General features: G+C 44.0%; 1 protein-coding gene across 1 annotated transcript in view; it reads left to right on the top strand.

Annotated features, from left to right (window-relative positions):
• Positions 1-8,153: 8,153 nt before the first annotated feature.
• PLCG2 (phospholipase C gamma 2) overlaps positions 8,154-15,474 on the top strand; it is a 66,107-nt gene continuing 58,786 nt past the window's right edge. Inside the window, exons 1-2 of the mRNA XM_055819194.1 lie at positions 8,154-8,296; positions 14,076-14,315. Coding sequence (XP_055675169.1) covers positions 14,120-14,315 — 196 coding nt within the window. The 5' untranslated portion in view covers positions 8,154-8,296; positions 14,076-14,119. The remainder of the gene's footprint in view (positions 8,297-14,075; positions 14,316-15,474) is intronic.

Raw genomic sequence — 15,474 nt, 5'->3', positions numbered from 1 at the left:
AATATTGTATATTAACTAAAGGCCCAGACTGCTGAAAACTTGATTAGAGATTTTGTATGCTTAAGGGGTCTTAACAGTGTGCTTTCACCCAGGTGGAATCAGCGTACAAAGAGGAAGAAACCTCAGTCTGACACTGCCTCGCTAATCTCAGTAGTATATCATTCATTATTCTGCACAGGATTAACGGTAAACTCTGAATTGCTGCCTTTGAGACTCAGCAGGGCAGGTATCCTTTGCAGAAACGGGGTTTAACTCCTGATGTGTGGCAGAAAGGTTCTGGAGAGAAGACAGTTGGGTTTAAATTACCTGGCAGAGCCTTCTGTGTTCTAGCTTTTGTCTTCTTTTCTGTAAAATATTCCGTAGCTTAACTCCAGAACAAAAGGACTTTCTTAATCATAAAGGAAACTTTAAAAGCATTTTCTTTGAAAAAGGGGATGATATCTTAAAATTACTAGTCCAGTCTAAGAAGAAAAAGCAGAGGAAACAATTTGTGTGTGTGTGTGAAATTTTTACTGCCATTACAGACACACACAAGTAAGTCCTGCATGCTCAGCTGAAGACAACTGAGTTATCTTTAATTCATTCCAATTTGGAGATCAGGCTAAATAAGCATTTGTGAATTCACATTGCTAGGTTTTTTATACTAGACATTGTGTCCTGTTCAATGAGAAACACATTAGAAATTTTCCATTAAAAGAAGTTTGGTTGTTTTTTCATGATTTTCTCTCTGTTGGTAAAGTTCAGATTTAGTGTTTGTTTTTAAAACAGCTCATACAGTGTATAAAGTTCAGATTTTCAGTCAAATGTTACTGATTGAGAAGGTCTTGGTAGCTGGAACTTGCAAACATTGCAAAGTTTCTGAATTTTGTAGCACAAACAGAATCTAATGGAAGGTGCAAAATGCTTCTTATAGATGGTTTTTGATATGGTAAGTGAAATAATATGAATCTAACTATATTTGAACACATGTATTTGAGCAATAGAACATGTCATGTGGTGGCTGATCTCTGTCTGAATTTCTGAAATATGGTTCTTTGCCAACAGAAGCTCTTCTGAAGCTGCTTTAACAAAATTAACGAAAAGTTAAATTTGCCCCACACAGTACTCTGCGCAGACCGTTATCACAGGCTGTGGGCCCTAGCGAATTTGCACAGACAGTTGCAGTATCATGTCTTCTCCAGCTGCCAGCCCGGACCACAGTAACCAGCAGACTAACACAGCTGTTTTGATTTGTTCTGCAAGCTAGAAGGCAGTTTGAGAGACTAGAAAAATTAAGCAGCCTATCCCGAATATCTAGTTTATTCAGAATAGTAGTCAATAGTAGATATATTAGATATCTAATTTCTTCCCCCCCCTTCATTTATTCCCTCTTCCAAACTGTTAACAAATATGTTAAAAAGATTGGGTCCCTATGCCAGGGTCTGTTGAACCTCACCCAATAGCAACTCCTACCTTGATGTGTTGACGCACAAGATCCCTAACGCTGTATGTTAAAAAGATGCTTATCGTAAAAAGTAGAACAGAAGGTTTTGACCCTTTAATGTGACTCATTCAGTTATGACTACAGTGTGTAAAGATAACAGCAGTTGCAATAACAATTTGCATTCTATACAAATATGCTGATCCTAAAGATACACCAGATGGACGCTCTTCCAAGACACAGGCATCTGCAATGTGTATCCCAGAAGAGTATCTCTCATTCTATCCCTATTCAGAAACCATCACTCAAGTGCATCATCAATTTTTCAATCATATTTTGATTTTAGTGAGATTTTGACATGTGTTTTTACATGATTACATGCTTATCTGTATTAGGACCAGCATGCTCTCTCCACCCTCAGATAATTCTAGTGCTTTGGTTAGCTAGAGGGCTTTTCTAAACTTTTCTGATGTAGCATGTGCCAGATTAAAGCTGATCTTTGCATGAGTGAGCACAGATGCAAGGAACTTCTCCTCCCTTCCTGTGTGCCCTGAGGGAAGGCCTTAGACAATAATAAATCCCTGCAATCTGCCATGTATAAATTAGAGAAAGACCTGGGCTATGCCTGTTTAATGGTCCCAGAAGCACTTCTACCAGCAGTAGCACAGTCAACGTTAAGAAGTCTTCAGCAGATGGGGAGGAAAATGGGAAATAAGCAGCGAGAGCGCACATTGCCAGCAGTGCTCGGTGTGTGTTCTTCCTGCCAGTGCAGCACTCCGTAAGAGCCTGCCATGGCTCCCCGTGATGAGTTCAGAGCAGTGGCTAAACACTCTAGTTCAGCCTTGTTCATCACTGTGCCCTGCCTGCCGTGCCCTAAGTTACCCTTTTTTATGCCTCTCAGAGCTTACCGGGATAATGAGTGAGAGTGGGAGGCTCAAGCAGACTATAACAGAATGCTTTTCTCTCCTAAACTCACCTGTGGTGCTGCTTTGTAGTGAGAAAGAAATGAAAGGCTGGAAGGTAACTAGGGGAAAGATCTGGACTTTTGCTTGCTGAATTGCAACTCCATTCAAAACTATTTTCAAATGCTGGGGGGTTTTCAGCACTTCCCGCTTGCAAGCACATTGTTTTTATGCAAGATTTTCATTTTATTGGCTTAAAAAGCACAGAAGAAAAGTTTCCTTGGTTCCCTGCAGAGCCTCCTGCAGTTTTCCTGTTCTGCTGAGGCCTTGGTAACATTGAATTTCTCACTGTTGATAGTACTGGTAACGAGCTGCTGGCATTTTATCACTGTGGATGCAGCGGCTGTAGTATTACATTTCATCTGAAGGTGTGATTGCAAGCCCTTTCAATATACTGGTGTTTTGTGCAACCAGCAAAACTGGCTTAAGGCACTGTTAGTATGTTAAATAGCTAGTTAGTATGCATATAAAAAGAACACGCTCTGACACTTAGTTCAATTACTCTCGCATGTATTTTGGGATTTTTATTGATCATCCCAATTCACGAAGCAGGGTTGCTGCTCAGCTGAAACTTTAAGAAAAACAAGTCTGACAGATGAAAAGTTTTCTTCTGGCACAGCTAGCTTTGCTATGAGGAAATACCACCCCTACGTCAGGACACTAGTATAAAACCTGGAAGCTGTGTTCTGCTCCAGGCATGCTACTGCTGTGAGATCTCTGGCAAACCTCCTTGCTCTCTGGGTCCGATGCCTTTGAAAACGTGAAATAATGATTTCCGTTCTCTTTTTAATTGTTATGACATCTACAAATGAAAATTGTTACAGAAATTGTGAGGGATAGTACTGTATTTTGTGTATGAGGCCAGAGGGCAGTAACTCCTCAGAAGTTTTTTTAAACACAGTGCTTACAAGTAACAAGGGACAGGGTGACTGAACTGAGGAGTCACTGAACGTTTTAGGACTCAGTCAAACAGCACAGCAGGCAACAGGCCAGCCACTTGAAAGTACAGCCTCCTTTCCCTCATGTCAGCTTTTCTGCTGGCGACTTAAGTAGTTTACTTTAAATCAGTATTTACTTTAAATATTATGATTAAGTGACAATAATCTACCAAGATTAAAATGAAACTCTGATAAGAATGGAGCCAAGTATCCACTAGAATGCTTTTTACAATACGATTTGCAAGGAGCCTGAACTCTGTTACGCTGAGAAGATACGCTGAGGGTGTTGGACCTGTCACACAATATGATCGTGTTTGAAGGTGGGTCCCCTGTAAAGTTTGTTGCTTGAGTCGTGCTGCTACAGCTGGACAATATTCTCAAGGGTCAGCTTCATGCTACAAAGGCCCTTTGGGACACTAAAAGTGGTCATAAACTGACAAGGCTTCCCAGCATAGCTGAAGCTATTACCAGGAGGAGCTGGGACGGTACAGGACTGCTCTGCCAGTGACAACAGTCCCTGGAAGGGATGTCCTTCCCTTCCTCCCTCCCGACTGCAGCAGCTGCTGCCGTCTTACCTCAGGAGCAGGCCAGCTAGGCAATGGCTGCTGGGCAACCTCCGGCCTAGGACTAGCCTTGATTACTACGTCCTGTACATAAGCAATTCCATTTTCTTTGGCAAGGGAAAAAAAATGACAAAACAAATGAATTTTTGAATAAAAGCTATAAAAAAGCAACATGTCCTTTGCATTCAACTGGCCCCTAGGATCTCAGCATCGGAACAGTTGATGTAGATGTGTATGCGAGTGCCCGCTTGTAAATCCATGCAAGCAGCAGTAAACAGTTCTGCAGTATTGATACCACCCTGCTTACAGGAACCGTCTTCAGCTAGTCCTGATTGATCAGACTTCTCCCTCACAAACTGGCACTTGCTTTCTGATAGGAAACTGAATCATCACCTAATCCTGAGATGGTGGTGTATAAGTTCTCTTGATGACGAGTGTAAAATCTGCTTAAGGGTCCTGCAGATGAAAAGTGCATAAAAGAAAAGCCTGAAGATGAAGTTTTCTCTATGAAACTGCTGTGTATAGGTTTTGCAGCTCGAACCAGAAAATATAGCTGAGCTAATGTACATCCTGCTAAAGAGTGTAAATACTATGATGGTGCTTAAATACTTAGCCTAGATAATCTGTCAGTGACAGTGTCTAAAATAATTGTTCCTCCTGCCTAATGACTCTTTAATGTTTCTTACAACTGATGGGATAAAGCTATTCAACTTCTACCTCCACACAAAAGCTATATTGTCTTTGTAGCTCCTGTGAGGAAGTGGCACCAGTTTTGCGACTATTATTTATGATATCCATCCAGCTGCCTAGCCAGTCGTGATTCTCTTTCATGCCTTGCTTTATTCTTCAGGGAAGTAATCAACACTTCATTACCAAATATGACAGTAAGGCAGGGTTGAAGTTTCCACTGCTGTAATTAAGAAAGTGTCGGTGTCAACACTACAAATTCATTTTTTGAGGGATTTATGACTGAGATGTAAAAATGTACTCCCAGCTGAAAAACTCTTCAGATCTCATAGAATGAATTGTGATTATACTTCTTAACAATTCAAAGAGCCTTTTAAAATTATAAGACTGTTAAACTGAAAAATGAAAAAAAAAAAGGGGGGAAAAGAAAAAAGGAAGGAAGATTTTATTCTAGTGGCTAACCATCTTCTTAAACACCTAGGCTTTGCTGGGGCCAGATTCTTCAGCTCAGAGAACAAATTTTCCCACACCTCTCCTCAGCACACGTATATGGGCTTTTTTGCTACAAAAAAAGGAGGACTAAACATGTCACCTGATACTTCTCTGTAGCTGTGAGATCCATACTCTTTACAGGAAATTATTTTGTCTGCCTGGAACGCTTTTGAGGGTTAAAAATTGGATGGTGGAGTTGCTGATTCTGACCATAACTTGAACCTTCTGTTGTGATTGTGAGGGTGTCTGAGTACTGTTACTTCTGGTGCAGTGGATGTGCTGATGTCTCTTAACAGTTACTGTTTTATTCGGTTGTTTTTGTTTTTTTTTTTTAAGGATTGCTTACAGCATTTATATGGCTGGGATTTTGTTACATTGAGCAGTTTACGGAGTGTTATGATCCCCACTGCAGCTATGATTTTCTTCCACATACATATTTTCTTTAACTAGATAGTGACTCTTCAGCTTTAAGAGAGAGCTTTATCAGGTAAGTCGAAGGTTGTGCAAGAAATGTTGGAAGTTGGTGGGCTTTAGTCTTCCTTCCAGGACACCACTGAGGCACAACTGCTCCAAAGTATGCCTAGGCCAAAGTCTGGTATACTTTGCAGCAGTGCTTAACTTCTGCAGCAATGTCTCTGAGTATCATAAAGATGGGCAACTCCGTGCCTGTGAGGCTTGTGGGTTGTTCAAGGGTGGTTCCTGTGCTGAAGATATGCCACATGACTGGTGAGGAGACTGTTGGTACCTGGCCAAGTGAAGCAGAACCAGGAGGGGCTGCTGAGGCTGATAGTAACTGGAACTTAGATTCACTGTCAATGCACCCAGATGAATCCTGGATCTGACACCTGGGATTCTGAGAATACTGTTATCTCCTGCTTGTAAAATGCCCGGGATCACCTGCACCTTTCAGCTCACTGTGGTGCATGGCGTGTACCTCTTGGCTTCGACCCTATGAATGTTTTGGTATTAGCTTTTGCAGCTGAGGAAGCTGGCCACTTGGCGCTAGCATTCTGTCACCGTTCATATAATTTCAAAGGCAGCTTTAATGTGAAACATTGTAGGCTTTAAAGGGGAAGAGCTAAAAATAAAGTATGGGAGAGACACCTTGGTGTGACTGATATGTATTCTGCTACTCTCATTCGTCTTCTGTCACGTCTCCTGTAAGATGTTGTTCTGTGAATTTGTAACTGCATCATGTATTATGAAGAGGGAAACTTTTCCCAGGTTTGGTGTCTGGAAAAATGTGAAGAGTCTTTAGCAAGACGGTTCATGACATAGTGAGCAATAACAAGATTGTAATGGTCATCTTTTTATTTCGCATTTAAAATGACCCACAGCTTTCACAGGTATTGGGTTTCAGGCTTTTTTTCCTTTTGTGTTGGTGTGTTTTGAAGGCACTCTTCAGTTCTGTTCCTGGTAAGTGACACACATTTGAAACCCTTTGGTGCTTTAACCTATGATATAGGCTTGTCAGTTTGCTTTTGGGAAGTCTCCCCAGTTGCTCCTACAGCTTTTGCTGGATACAGTTGACATTTTCTTCTCTTTCTAGGCAGCTAGGTAGTATTGCTGTTGGCATTTGCTGCGGAGCTTGTCCCTCCCCCACTCTAGGTATCATTTTGTTTCAGTAGTTTTCTGTGTGTATGGGGTGAAAGTATTAATGAAAAATGTTTGACTACTGTTCAACCATTTGTAAAGCTCACTGAAATTACAGAAAACTTTCCCCCTCACAGTAGAGTAGATTAGATTCTAGTCTGCTAAAAGGCACGTCCCTTTCGCTCCTTTGTGCCAACTACCAGTGTTGGAAGGAGGGGAGAGGCAGAGCCATCTCCACCGGACTTAACTTTGGTGTTTGGAACGTGGGTTGTGCTGTTGTGATGTGGAGCAGCCCTTGCAAAAATAGCCAAAGTCTTCCCCTGCATGGGGCAATCTGCTCCTTGCAGACACTGTACCATCCCTAGCTTTGGTTTCCAGGCATTGGCTTTATAGTCCCGTGAACTGGTGTGACTTGTTATCCAGTCGAGGTAGGATGCAGGAATTTTCCCCAGCTTTATCGAATAGGTCTGGGACAAGGCCTGTACCTCAGATTTCAGGGCAGTATCAGGGCTTGACCTGAAAACAGTAAGCCATGTCTGATCGCTACTCTTCTGAGTCCCAGACTGGGAGATATTTCTAGCATTGCCGATCATGAGCTGAGGTGGTTGTGGTATAATGCACTTGGTAGTGCATCACTTAAAGTGAGTCGATTTTAATTTGGAAACGTGACTCCGGTGACAGTAAAGTTTTAAAGCCTTTTCCTAAACCCACACTCTCCAGGTACTGTTCAATCATTTAGCGATTCTGAGCTCATGAAATTGCCTCTTCAGGCGAGCAGAAGCACAGATGAGCTTTGCATGCAAGGGGGGGCCACGGCGGCTCTGCGTCCCGCCTCGGGGTGCCTGCGGGGGACCGGGCCGTGCCCGGGTCCCTGGGCGGACAGCGGCGGTAGGGAGCTTGCCTCCACACCGGCCCGGGGCGGGTGGGGGACCGGGGCGAGCATTCCTGGCCTGGCTAACCCCCTCGGTGAGGGAGGGAGGCAGGGCACGGCAGAGCCCCCGGGGCGGTTGCTGGGCGGTGTGAGTGAGGGGCGCCGGGGCGGTGTGAGTGAGGGGCGCCGGGCGGGCTGAGGGGCGCCGGGGCGGTGTGAGTGAGGGGCGCCGGGCGGTGTGAGGGGGCGCCGGGGCCGTGTGAGTGAGGGGCGCCGGGCGGTGTGAGTGAGGGGCGCCGGGCGGGCTGAGGGGGCGCCGGGGCCGTGTGAGTGAGGGGCGCCGGGCGGTGTGAGGGGGCGCCGGGCGGTGTGAGTGAGGGGCGCCGGGGCGGGCTGAGGGGGCGCCGGGCGGTGTGAGTGAGGGGCGCCGGGGCGGGCTGAGGGGGGCGCCGGGCGGTGTGAGTGAGGGGCGCCGGGGCGGGCTGAGGGGGCGCCGGGCGGTGTGAGTGAGGGGCGCCCAGCCCCGCCACCGCCCGCTGCCCCGGCCCGTCCGGCCCCGCCACCGCCCGCTGCCCCGGCCCGTCCGGCCCCGCGCGGCAGTAGGTGGCCGCGGGGGGTCACGTGACCCCGCCCCTTCCCGGTTGCGGCAGAAGCAGAAGTGGGAGCCACGGAGAGGCGCGGCGGGGCGCGGGGAGCTGAGGCGCCCGCACCAGCACTCGCAGCCGCCGGCACGGCGTCGCCGCGGGGGGCAGCTCCCCGCCGCTGCGCAGGTGAGGGCGGCCCCGGGGTGGCCCGGCAGCGGGGCGCTCCCCGCGGCGCTGAGGGGCGGCCGCCGCCCTGCTCCGGCCCCTGTGGGCAGCAGGTGCCGCAGGGCTGGGACGGGGCGGCCGCGTCCTGCGCCCGTTTGACCTGGTGGAGGCAGCGGGCGTGAGGGAGGGTCTTGTGAGGGGCGGCGGGGGCTGTCGTCGTGAGCGGGCTGGGCGGCAGGCAGGGGCCGCGGGGTGTAAGGGAGGGCCCCGGGGGGAGGGCGCCCGGCCTGATGGGGGCGAGGGGCTCTGGGGGCTCCCGGAGGAGACCCTGCCACCCCGCACCTTGTGGCTGGCCATTCTCCGCCACGGGCCACCCAGCCGAAGAAGAAGGAAGGAAACCTTCGCCGTGTCGCCCAGTGCCTGACAGCAGCCCCGCACGGCCCTGGGGGCTGAGGGCCCCTGCCTGGGGCTGGGGCTGCAGTGCCTGCCGGGCAGCAGCCTTGCTGCCACCTTCATCCCCGGCTTTTTGCCAGGCCACAGGGCTCCCTGCACAGCAGCTGTGTCGCAAAGCTCTGTGCAAAGAGCCGTGCATTACTATGAGTTATTAGCACTGTGGTACTGAACTGGTGTTGCTGGTGGATATCCATCCTGCTGGTGCTGTGCTGAGGCAAGTGCCTGCTCAGGTGAGGTGATGTCCTAAGTGCACCCAGAGGCAGAGCTGGAGGCAGTGGATTCAACAACCCTCTTGCAGTGCCCAGAGCACACTGAGAAACTTATGAATTGACTAGAGTCAACATTTGGATTGCACTTCTTAGTTGACCTTGTGTGCCTGGGAAGCACCTGCAGTGTCATATGGGTGAAGCTGTAACAGAGCATAGGTTCATCAGTGCTTCTCTGAGATGTTCTTTGATAGTCTGTACGATTATAGTTTGTCTATTACAGTTTTTCCTCTCTTTGTGTTCTCGCAAAGGGAGTTAAGAGTGGTTGACTGATCTTCAGATAAGAAGGGTTCGTTTCTGAAACTGAAGTACCGTAATGAAGGAAAACTAAATAGACGGGTCTGGGGATAGATGGAGTGGGTGTTTTTTCCATGTCTGTGTTCACTTGGTCAGTTGCAGTGAGTCTTTCTGACTTTTTAGTCCAAATCAGTCAGACTTTTAAATAAAAAACAGTATCAAAAATACTCATACACTGAGAGCAACAAATGGTCCCAATTCTGTGTGTGGTACAGGACACCATCAAAGTTTAGCTCCTATAGTGCCTACAGTCAAAGGGAAAGAGCCGTGTATTGGTGTCTGTGTCTAATCTAGAGCTTATGATATGTTTCTGTGACTATTAGCTCACTTGTTGAATCATGTAAGGGATGCTGGATCTTTTTACTTCAGGCGTCAGTAAGGCTTCAGTAGAAGAGCAGTAATGCCTCTGTTGCACAAAAAGGTGTCTTGTAGCTCATACCCTGCTGGTTTAGAGGTATCCAGATAATGGGGTGATGAGGGTCATGACAGAGTTCTGCTGTGTGAATGGGTAAAAATATTGTTGATTCAAATAGTTATGCAATGATGGGTGTAAGAAGGCCGAGGGGCACCTGTGGGTGAGTGTAAGAAGACTCAATGTTTAAAAGGTTAGGCCTAATATCAAGGGCTTCCATTAGTTTTTTTTCGGAGGTCTAACGTAAAACACGTAAACTGTTTCCTAACACGTTCCTAACACGTAAAACTGTTAGGAAGCTCTCTGTGATGTTAAACTAGAGCAGGTAGCCAAAACAGTATAGAAGTAATCAGTTAAATTGATCAAATATTATGATATTCTCTCCACCTTTTCTGATGAAGTATATATCCTCAGATACAGGATTGTTTCATAATAAGTTAAAAACTTGACTTAGACTTAGGATTTAAGTTGGACTAAAACCACTGTTCACTCTGCTTTTTGAAGAAAGAGCTACTTTAAAAGGGGAAGTCCAGTATATTATATTCAGCGGAAACTGTTTGAGAAGCCACCTCTGAGAGGCAGTTCCTTTGTACTAAGGGATTAATCTCTCAAAAAAACCCTGCTGCATTGCCTTTTATTAAATAGCTATATTTAGAAACCCCTTTTCTTGTTGTTCTAAGTCATGTTTCATTTTACAGCTACACCTTGTATGGTAAAAGGCAGAGCAGGTGTATATTTTGTTATAGTCTCCTGAAAAACTTTACTAATTTAAAAGTTGAGGTTTTTGTTATTGCAATGAAGTGTTACTAAAATGGTTAAACCTTGTTGCAAATCACATCATGTTTGGTTTATGATAATTTTTAATGAAAAGGGCCAAGTCAGAAGACAGTTGTGGTTGGTTTGTTTGTTGGTTTGTTTGTTTTGTTAGAAAACCAGATGCTGTACAAAGATTTTAATTTAATTTTATTATTTATTTTCCCTTCCTTTCATTTCTGGCATTACAAGTCATTGTAGCAAGACAAGGTGACTATGACTGTCTTGTTAGATGCAAGCTTGTGATAGTTTAGATGATTACTAGTTTCAGGGAATCAACAAGGATCGGTTATATTCTGGCTAAAATCTGCTGTTACTTACTACCCTTAAAAGTTGTCTGCTCCCTCTCAGTTGAAGGATTGCGGTATAGATTTGTCTTTCAGTATTATAAGGAAAGGGTACTCCATTTTCTTATTACAATAACAACTTTATAGATACTAAACACCAAATAACCTGTATAATGTTTTGCAAAGCATGGAGTGAGACATGGTTCCTGTTGTAGAGCGCTTCAGGTTCGCTGTGGGCAATGCAGAGAGGCCGCTCTGCAGGTAAGAAGGGACAGTTTGCTTCTATGTTAGCTTCCCTCCCCTCCCCTCCCCCCCGCCCCCCCCCCCCCCCAAAAAAAAAAAAAAAAAAAAAAAAGGTGAGTTTATTGAAGTGGTAGGATTTGAAAAGGGTTTGTAAAGATTGCACTGGACAGATTCACAGTCAGACAGATTGCACCGAAAGCAGCTACTGACATGTTATTAGAAGACAGTTTTGTGGTATTAATGAGAGACGGCAGAAATGAGGGCTCTTTAGTGAAGAGCAGGTCAGGAGATAGTGACATGGGGTGAGGGGGAGGAGGGTTGGAAGAAGTTACAAAGGGGAAGCGAGAACTGGCATGGTCGAATTAGCTATCAGCACAGAAACTGAAACTGCTCATGATGGAGACTAGTGGACTGAGGAGAGAGGAAGAGAACCAGAGGAGATGCTATGGTGGCTGCATGTGCACAGAGATTCTTTAAACCTGTCCTGCTCAGGGATGTGGTTAAGTGGGATGGTTGGGAGCTCTGCGGCAGCAGCTCCTGCTACCTGTGTGAAACTTGTACATTTCCTCCTTTGTGCACAGATGAAAGAGCAGGTTCCAGGGCATCCTGTTTGTAAATAATCTCACTGAGAAGTAATCAGGCTTGTAATTAGCTGTTCGATGCAATGATGTGTGGGAGACCAAAGCACAGAAACTTGCTAATATTTATGAGAGCTGCTGCATATGCATCTCTCTTGACTGTTTTGTGCCAAGATGTGTCCCAGGTGCATGCACACAAATACCTGCCACCTGACATGTGAGTAAGGAAAAGTAGGCTGTGTAGGAGAAACACAGCCATGACATTTTAAAAGTACATGCTGAGACATTTTAGGCATAGCCAACGTTTGTTTCAGTATTTGTATTCACTCATTTTCCCTTCATTTTCTTTATAGCTCTCAGGAAGACAGTTAGCTGGTTTAAATTTTCATATAGGTCTCATATAGGTTTAAATTTTCATAATAACGCAAGCTGATGTCATTATTTCTTGTGTTATCTTGTCATTGGATTGCTAGGTTTCAATCATCAGCACTTCTTTGCTCCTCCTAATGTAATATCAAGAAGATAGCAACACTTGCTGCAAAGCCTGTGAGGCTTCACAGATTTCAGAGGTCTCTTCAGGCAGCAGACTGATGCTTCTTTAGTAATACAGGGCAAGAAGAAGAACAAACCTGCTGCAGTTCACCATGGGGGACAGCGTTTTGGTTATCTGACGATAGCAATTGAAATATAATAAATAAATAAATAAATCCTGAGAGAGTAGAAAGATTTTTTGAGTACAATTCAAATCTGTTGCAAGTATCTGTTTTTCTCATATTGATATCTAGATTGTCAATACTTAGGACAAAATGGAGTGCCAGATATTTCTTACAGTAGTGGAAGTTAAATTACCAGTTTCAAGAACGAAGAGCTTGACTTCCAGCTTGCATGGATCTCATGAGGTTTTTATGGAACATAATTGTACAAATACCCTAAAATAATAAAAAAAAATTGCTATAGGAATGGTGATTTCTGATAAGAACTGCTTTTGTCTCTGTATCAGTTAGACAAAATGTCTGTGAACAAAGGTATCTCTCTATATGTAGCTTAACTAAAAGCAGTTCTGATGCTTGAAAGGAATTTGGTAGTGTTGAAGTGCACATTTTTTGTGTCTTAGGAGACTCCTGAAGTCACAAAATCAAGATAAATACAGTCAGGGCTGGAACTTTGTTCAGGGAAGTCTGTCTTACTTTGGACCTACCGGTAACAGTTGTTGTTTTCTGGGGGAAAAACAGTATTGCTGTTTGAAGGCTTCAGAGATGCAGCCTTACCTCTAGTGCTACAATGTGTTGTTTTGGTAAAAGTGCACTTGGACAGAATATGTGGTGTGTTATGCTTACATTTTACATTTGATGTGCATGTATAATGTGTAAATGATATACTGCAGAAAACCTGCTAGATATTACAGAAGAGGATTCTGTTCATAATTGTATGGGGTATCATTTTTGGCTATCTAATCGAGAGTTGCTTGTGTAAGCATCCCAGGAAGTAATCCTTTCTTGGCTGCTGGTTATACTGGCAGAAGAACTGGAGGCTTGGTAAATAAACTGTCATGTTCTAAGCAATTTGTGCAATACACTAGTTTTTGGTTATGAGAGGATGTAGAAAATGTGGCAGAAAATGCTACAGAGATACCAAATATTGCTCCTTTAGAAGAGATTTTTAACATAGTTCTGCTTTAGTTTGAACATGTGTTTCTGCCCCGCCCCCCCCCCCCCCATGTTTCTGCTGTGTTCTTTAGTTTTATTTAGGCTTAAATTCTTTCTTTGTTATGACCTAGATATTATTTTCTTTGGCATTTCAATGGTTAGCATTCTTTGTGTTTTGCTCTCTCATCCTTATTACTCAGGTATACTTACATTTGGTATTTCTTCCAGTCATTTTTCTTGGGGTTTTTTTTCTACTTATTTTTCTGGCATAATACTGAGACTTCGGAGATGTAAATCTGTATTTGTAGCGATGGGGGTGTACATCCAGCTGAAGTTGTGGAGGAATAAAACCATAGGGAATTATGTCTCTTAATGTGATTTTAATGTATTTGGCCTAAACGGCAGACCTTGGCTTACTTTCTTTTGGTCTGCAGCACTGGTTACGTCTGTGTTAGAAGACTGAGGAAGCAGTTGGGGGTACGGTGCATTGGTCTTGCTGAGAAATTTAGATTGTAATTCTTCACATGCAGTAGCTGCTCCACCCAGCTCTTTGTTTTTAATAGATTTTACAGTAGTGTGTCTACCAAAGTGTCACTTCTACCACCCACTGGGAAGACTCTTCATAATTTCTTTCGGGATAAATCAGCAAGGATGCTGTTAATGTTAGCTGTGGACCTGCCTTGTATTTGAATGGGTAGGAGTCTTTATTACGTAGCTTTAACTTAAACAAATGTGACTTTTAAAGAAATAAAAAGGATGTTTTAAATACTGAATTTTCTCCCTTTTCTTTCTTTTTCTTTTCCAGGACACTGAAAACCATAAGAGTTTGATTAAGAAAAAAAGTAAAAAATGCCTAGAAAGAGTATAGACTACGGAGCGCTACCAGAGTATGAGAAAAGCCAGATCAAAAGGACCTTGGAGCTGGGAACTGTTATGACAGTATTCAGTCTTAAGAAGAGTAGTCCAGAAAGGAGGACTATTCAAGTCATCATGGAAACCAGGCAGGTAGCATGGAGCAAGACAGCTGACAAGATTGAAGGTTTCTGTGAGTATTTGCAAAGTACACCTCAACTTGGAGTTCCTAATTGATTGATGTAATTGTCAAGTATTGATTTAATGAGACTTTGTTAACATAATGAAGTTTTTGGCTGAAAAAAGTTCAGCAATTTGCTGAGAATATTTTCAGTTGTTGCAATGTAGGTGAAGAATCTCCTGCAGCTTGTTATTGAGGTATCTAACACTACCTAAATAGGATTATAGTGTTTGACCCTAAGCCCTGTTCTCAGAGTATTCATCTTTGAATATGATAGTGCTTGGGTTCTCTGAACTGAGTTACTGAGTGACTGCTATATTCCATCATTAAGCATCAAGATATCTTGTAAATTCGGGAGAGTGTTACTTTACTCCTCCTCCCTTCAGAAAGGAAAAATCCTCCAAATACAAGGACACTGAATTAAAAATTCTGGTTTTCAGGGAATTTTCTGTTTCAGGACAGAAATAATTATTTAGGGTCATTATTGCAAAGTACCAATGATTTAGGAGGATGAAGCTGTGAGATACAAGAAACTGTTTCAAGGTCCTTTCTCGATACTGTCTATTTAGTTGGTATCTGAACTGACTAAACCCACTATTTATAACAAGGTCAGGAAATAGAAGGGGAGTGTAAAGCCACACAGGGCTGCAAAAGATATGGTAGAAGAATAAAGTGAGGCTAATCTTCAGTTCTTTCTGAACACGGCTGATGTCAAGCAAGCTCAGCCTGTGCTTTCTGGGATTTCTACAGCTCCTATTAGTATAATGTCATTACAGTGTTTGCATATGACTAAGTGGTAACTGTTTTTTATTTATTACTGGCAAGATTTTACTTTGTAAATGCTAAATGATGTTTGTCCACAATATAGGAATTTAATTGTTTGCCTGAATTGCCAGAATCATTTGTTGGTCAGCCTTGGCTAACAGGAGAAGCTTGTAGTTGGGGAACTGGGGCTATTTGGGAAAAGAAATCGTGGTAAGAAATTGCAGTTTGGAGTTGGAGAGCTGGGAAGGTTGAGCTTTGTTGGCATGAGAGAATAAATACGGAATGGAGAAACTACAGAGGCAAGAATCTAACTTACTGGGCAGAGGCAGGGATTTCAGTGAGAAACAAGTTAATTAAGGCCTGAGAGAAGAAAAGGAGTTTATGAATGGAAGAAAGACTGAGGCAT

The sequence above is a fragment of the Falco peregrinus genome, chromosome 14 (assembly GCF_023634155.1).
Source record: "Falco peregrinus isolate bFalPer1 chromosome 14, bFalPer1.pri, whole genome shotgun sequence".
Classification (NCBI taxonomy): Eukaryota; Metazoa; Chordata; class Aves; order Falconiformes; family Falconidae; genus Falco; species Falco peregrinus.
The sequence above is the reverse complement of the archived record's forward strand: the minus strand, read 5'-3'. Positions and strand labels throughout refer to the sequence as shown.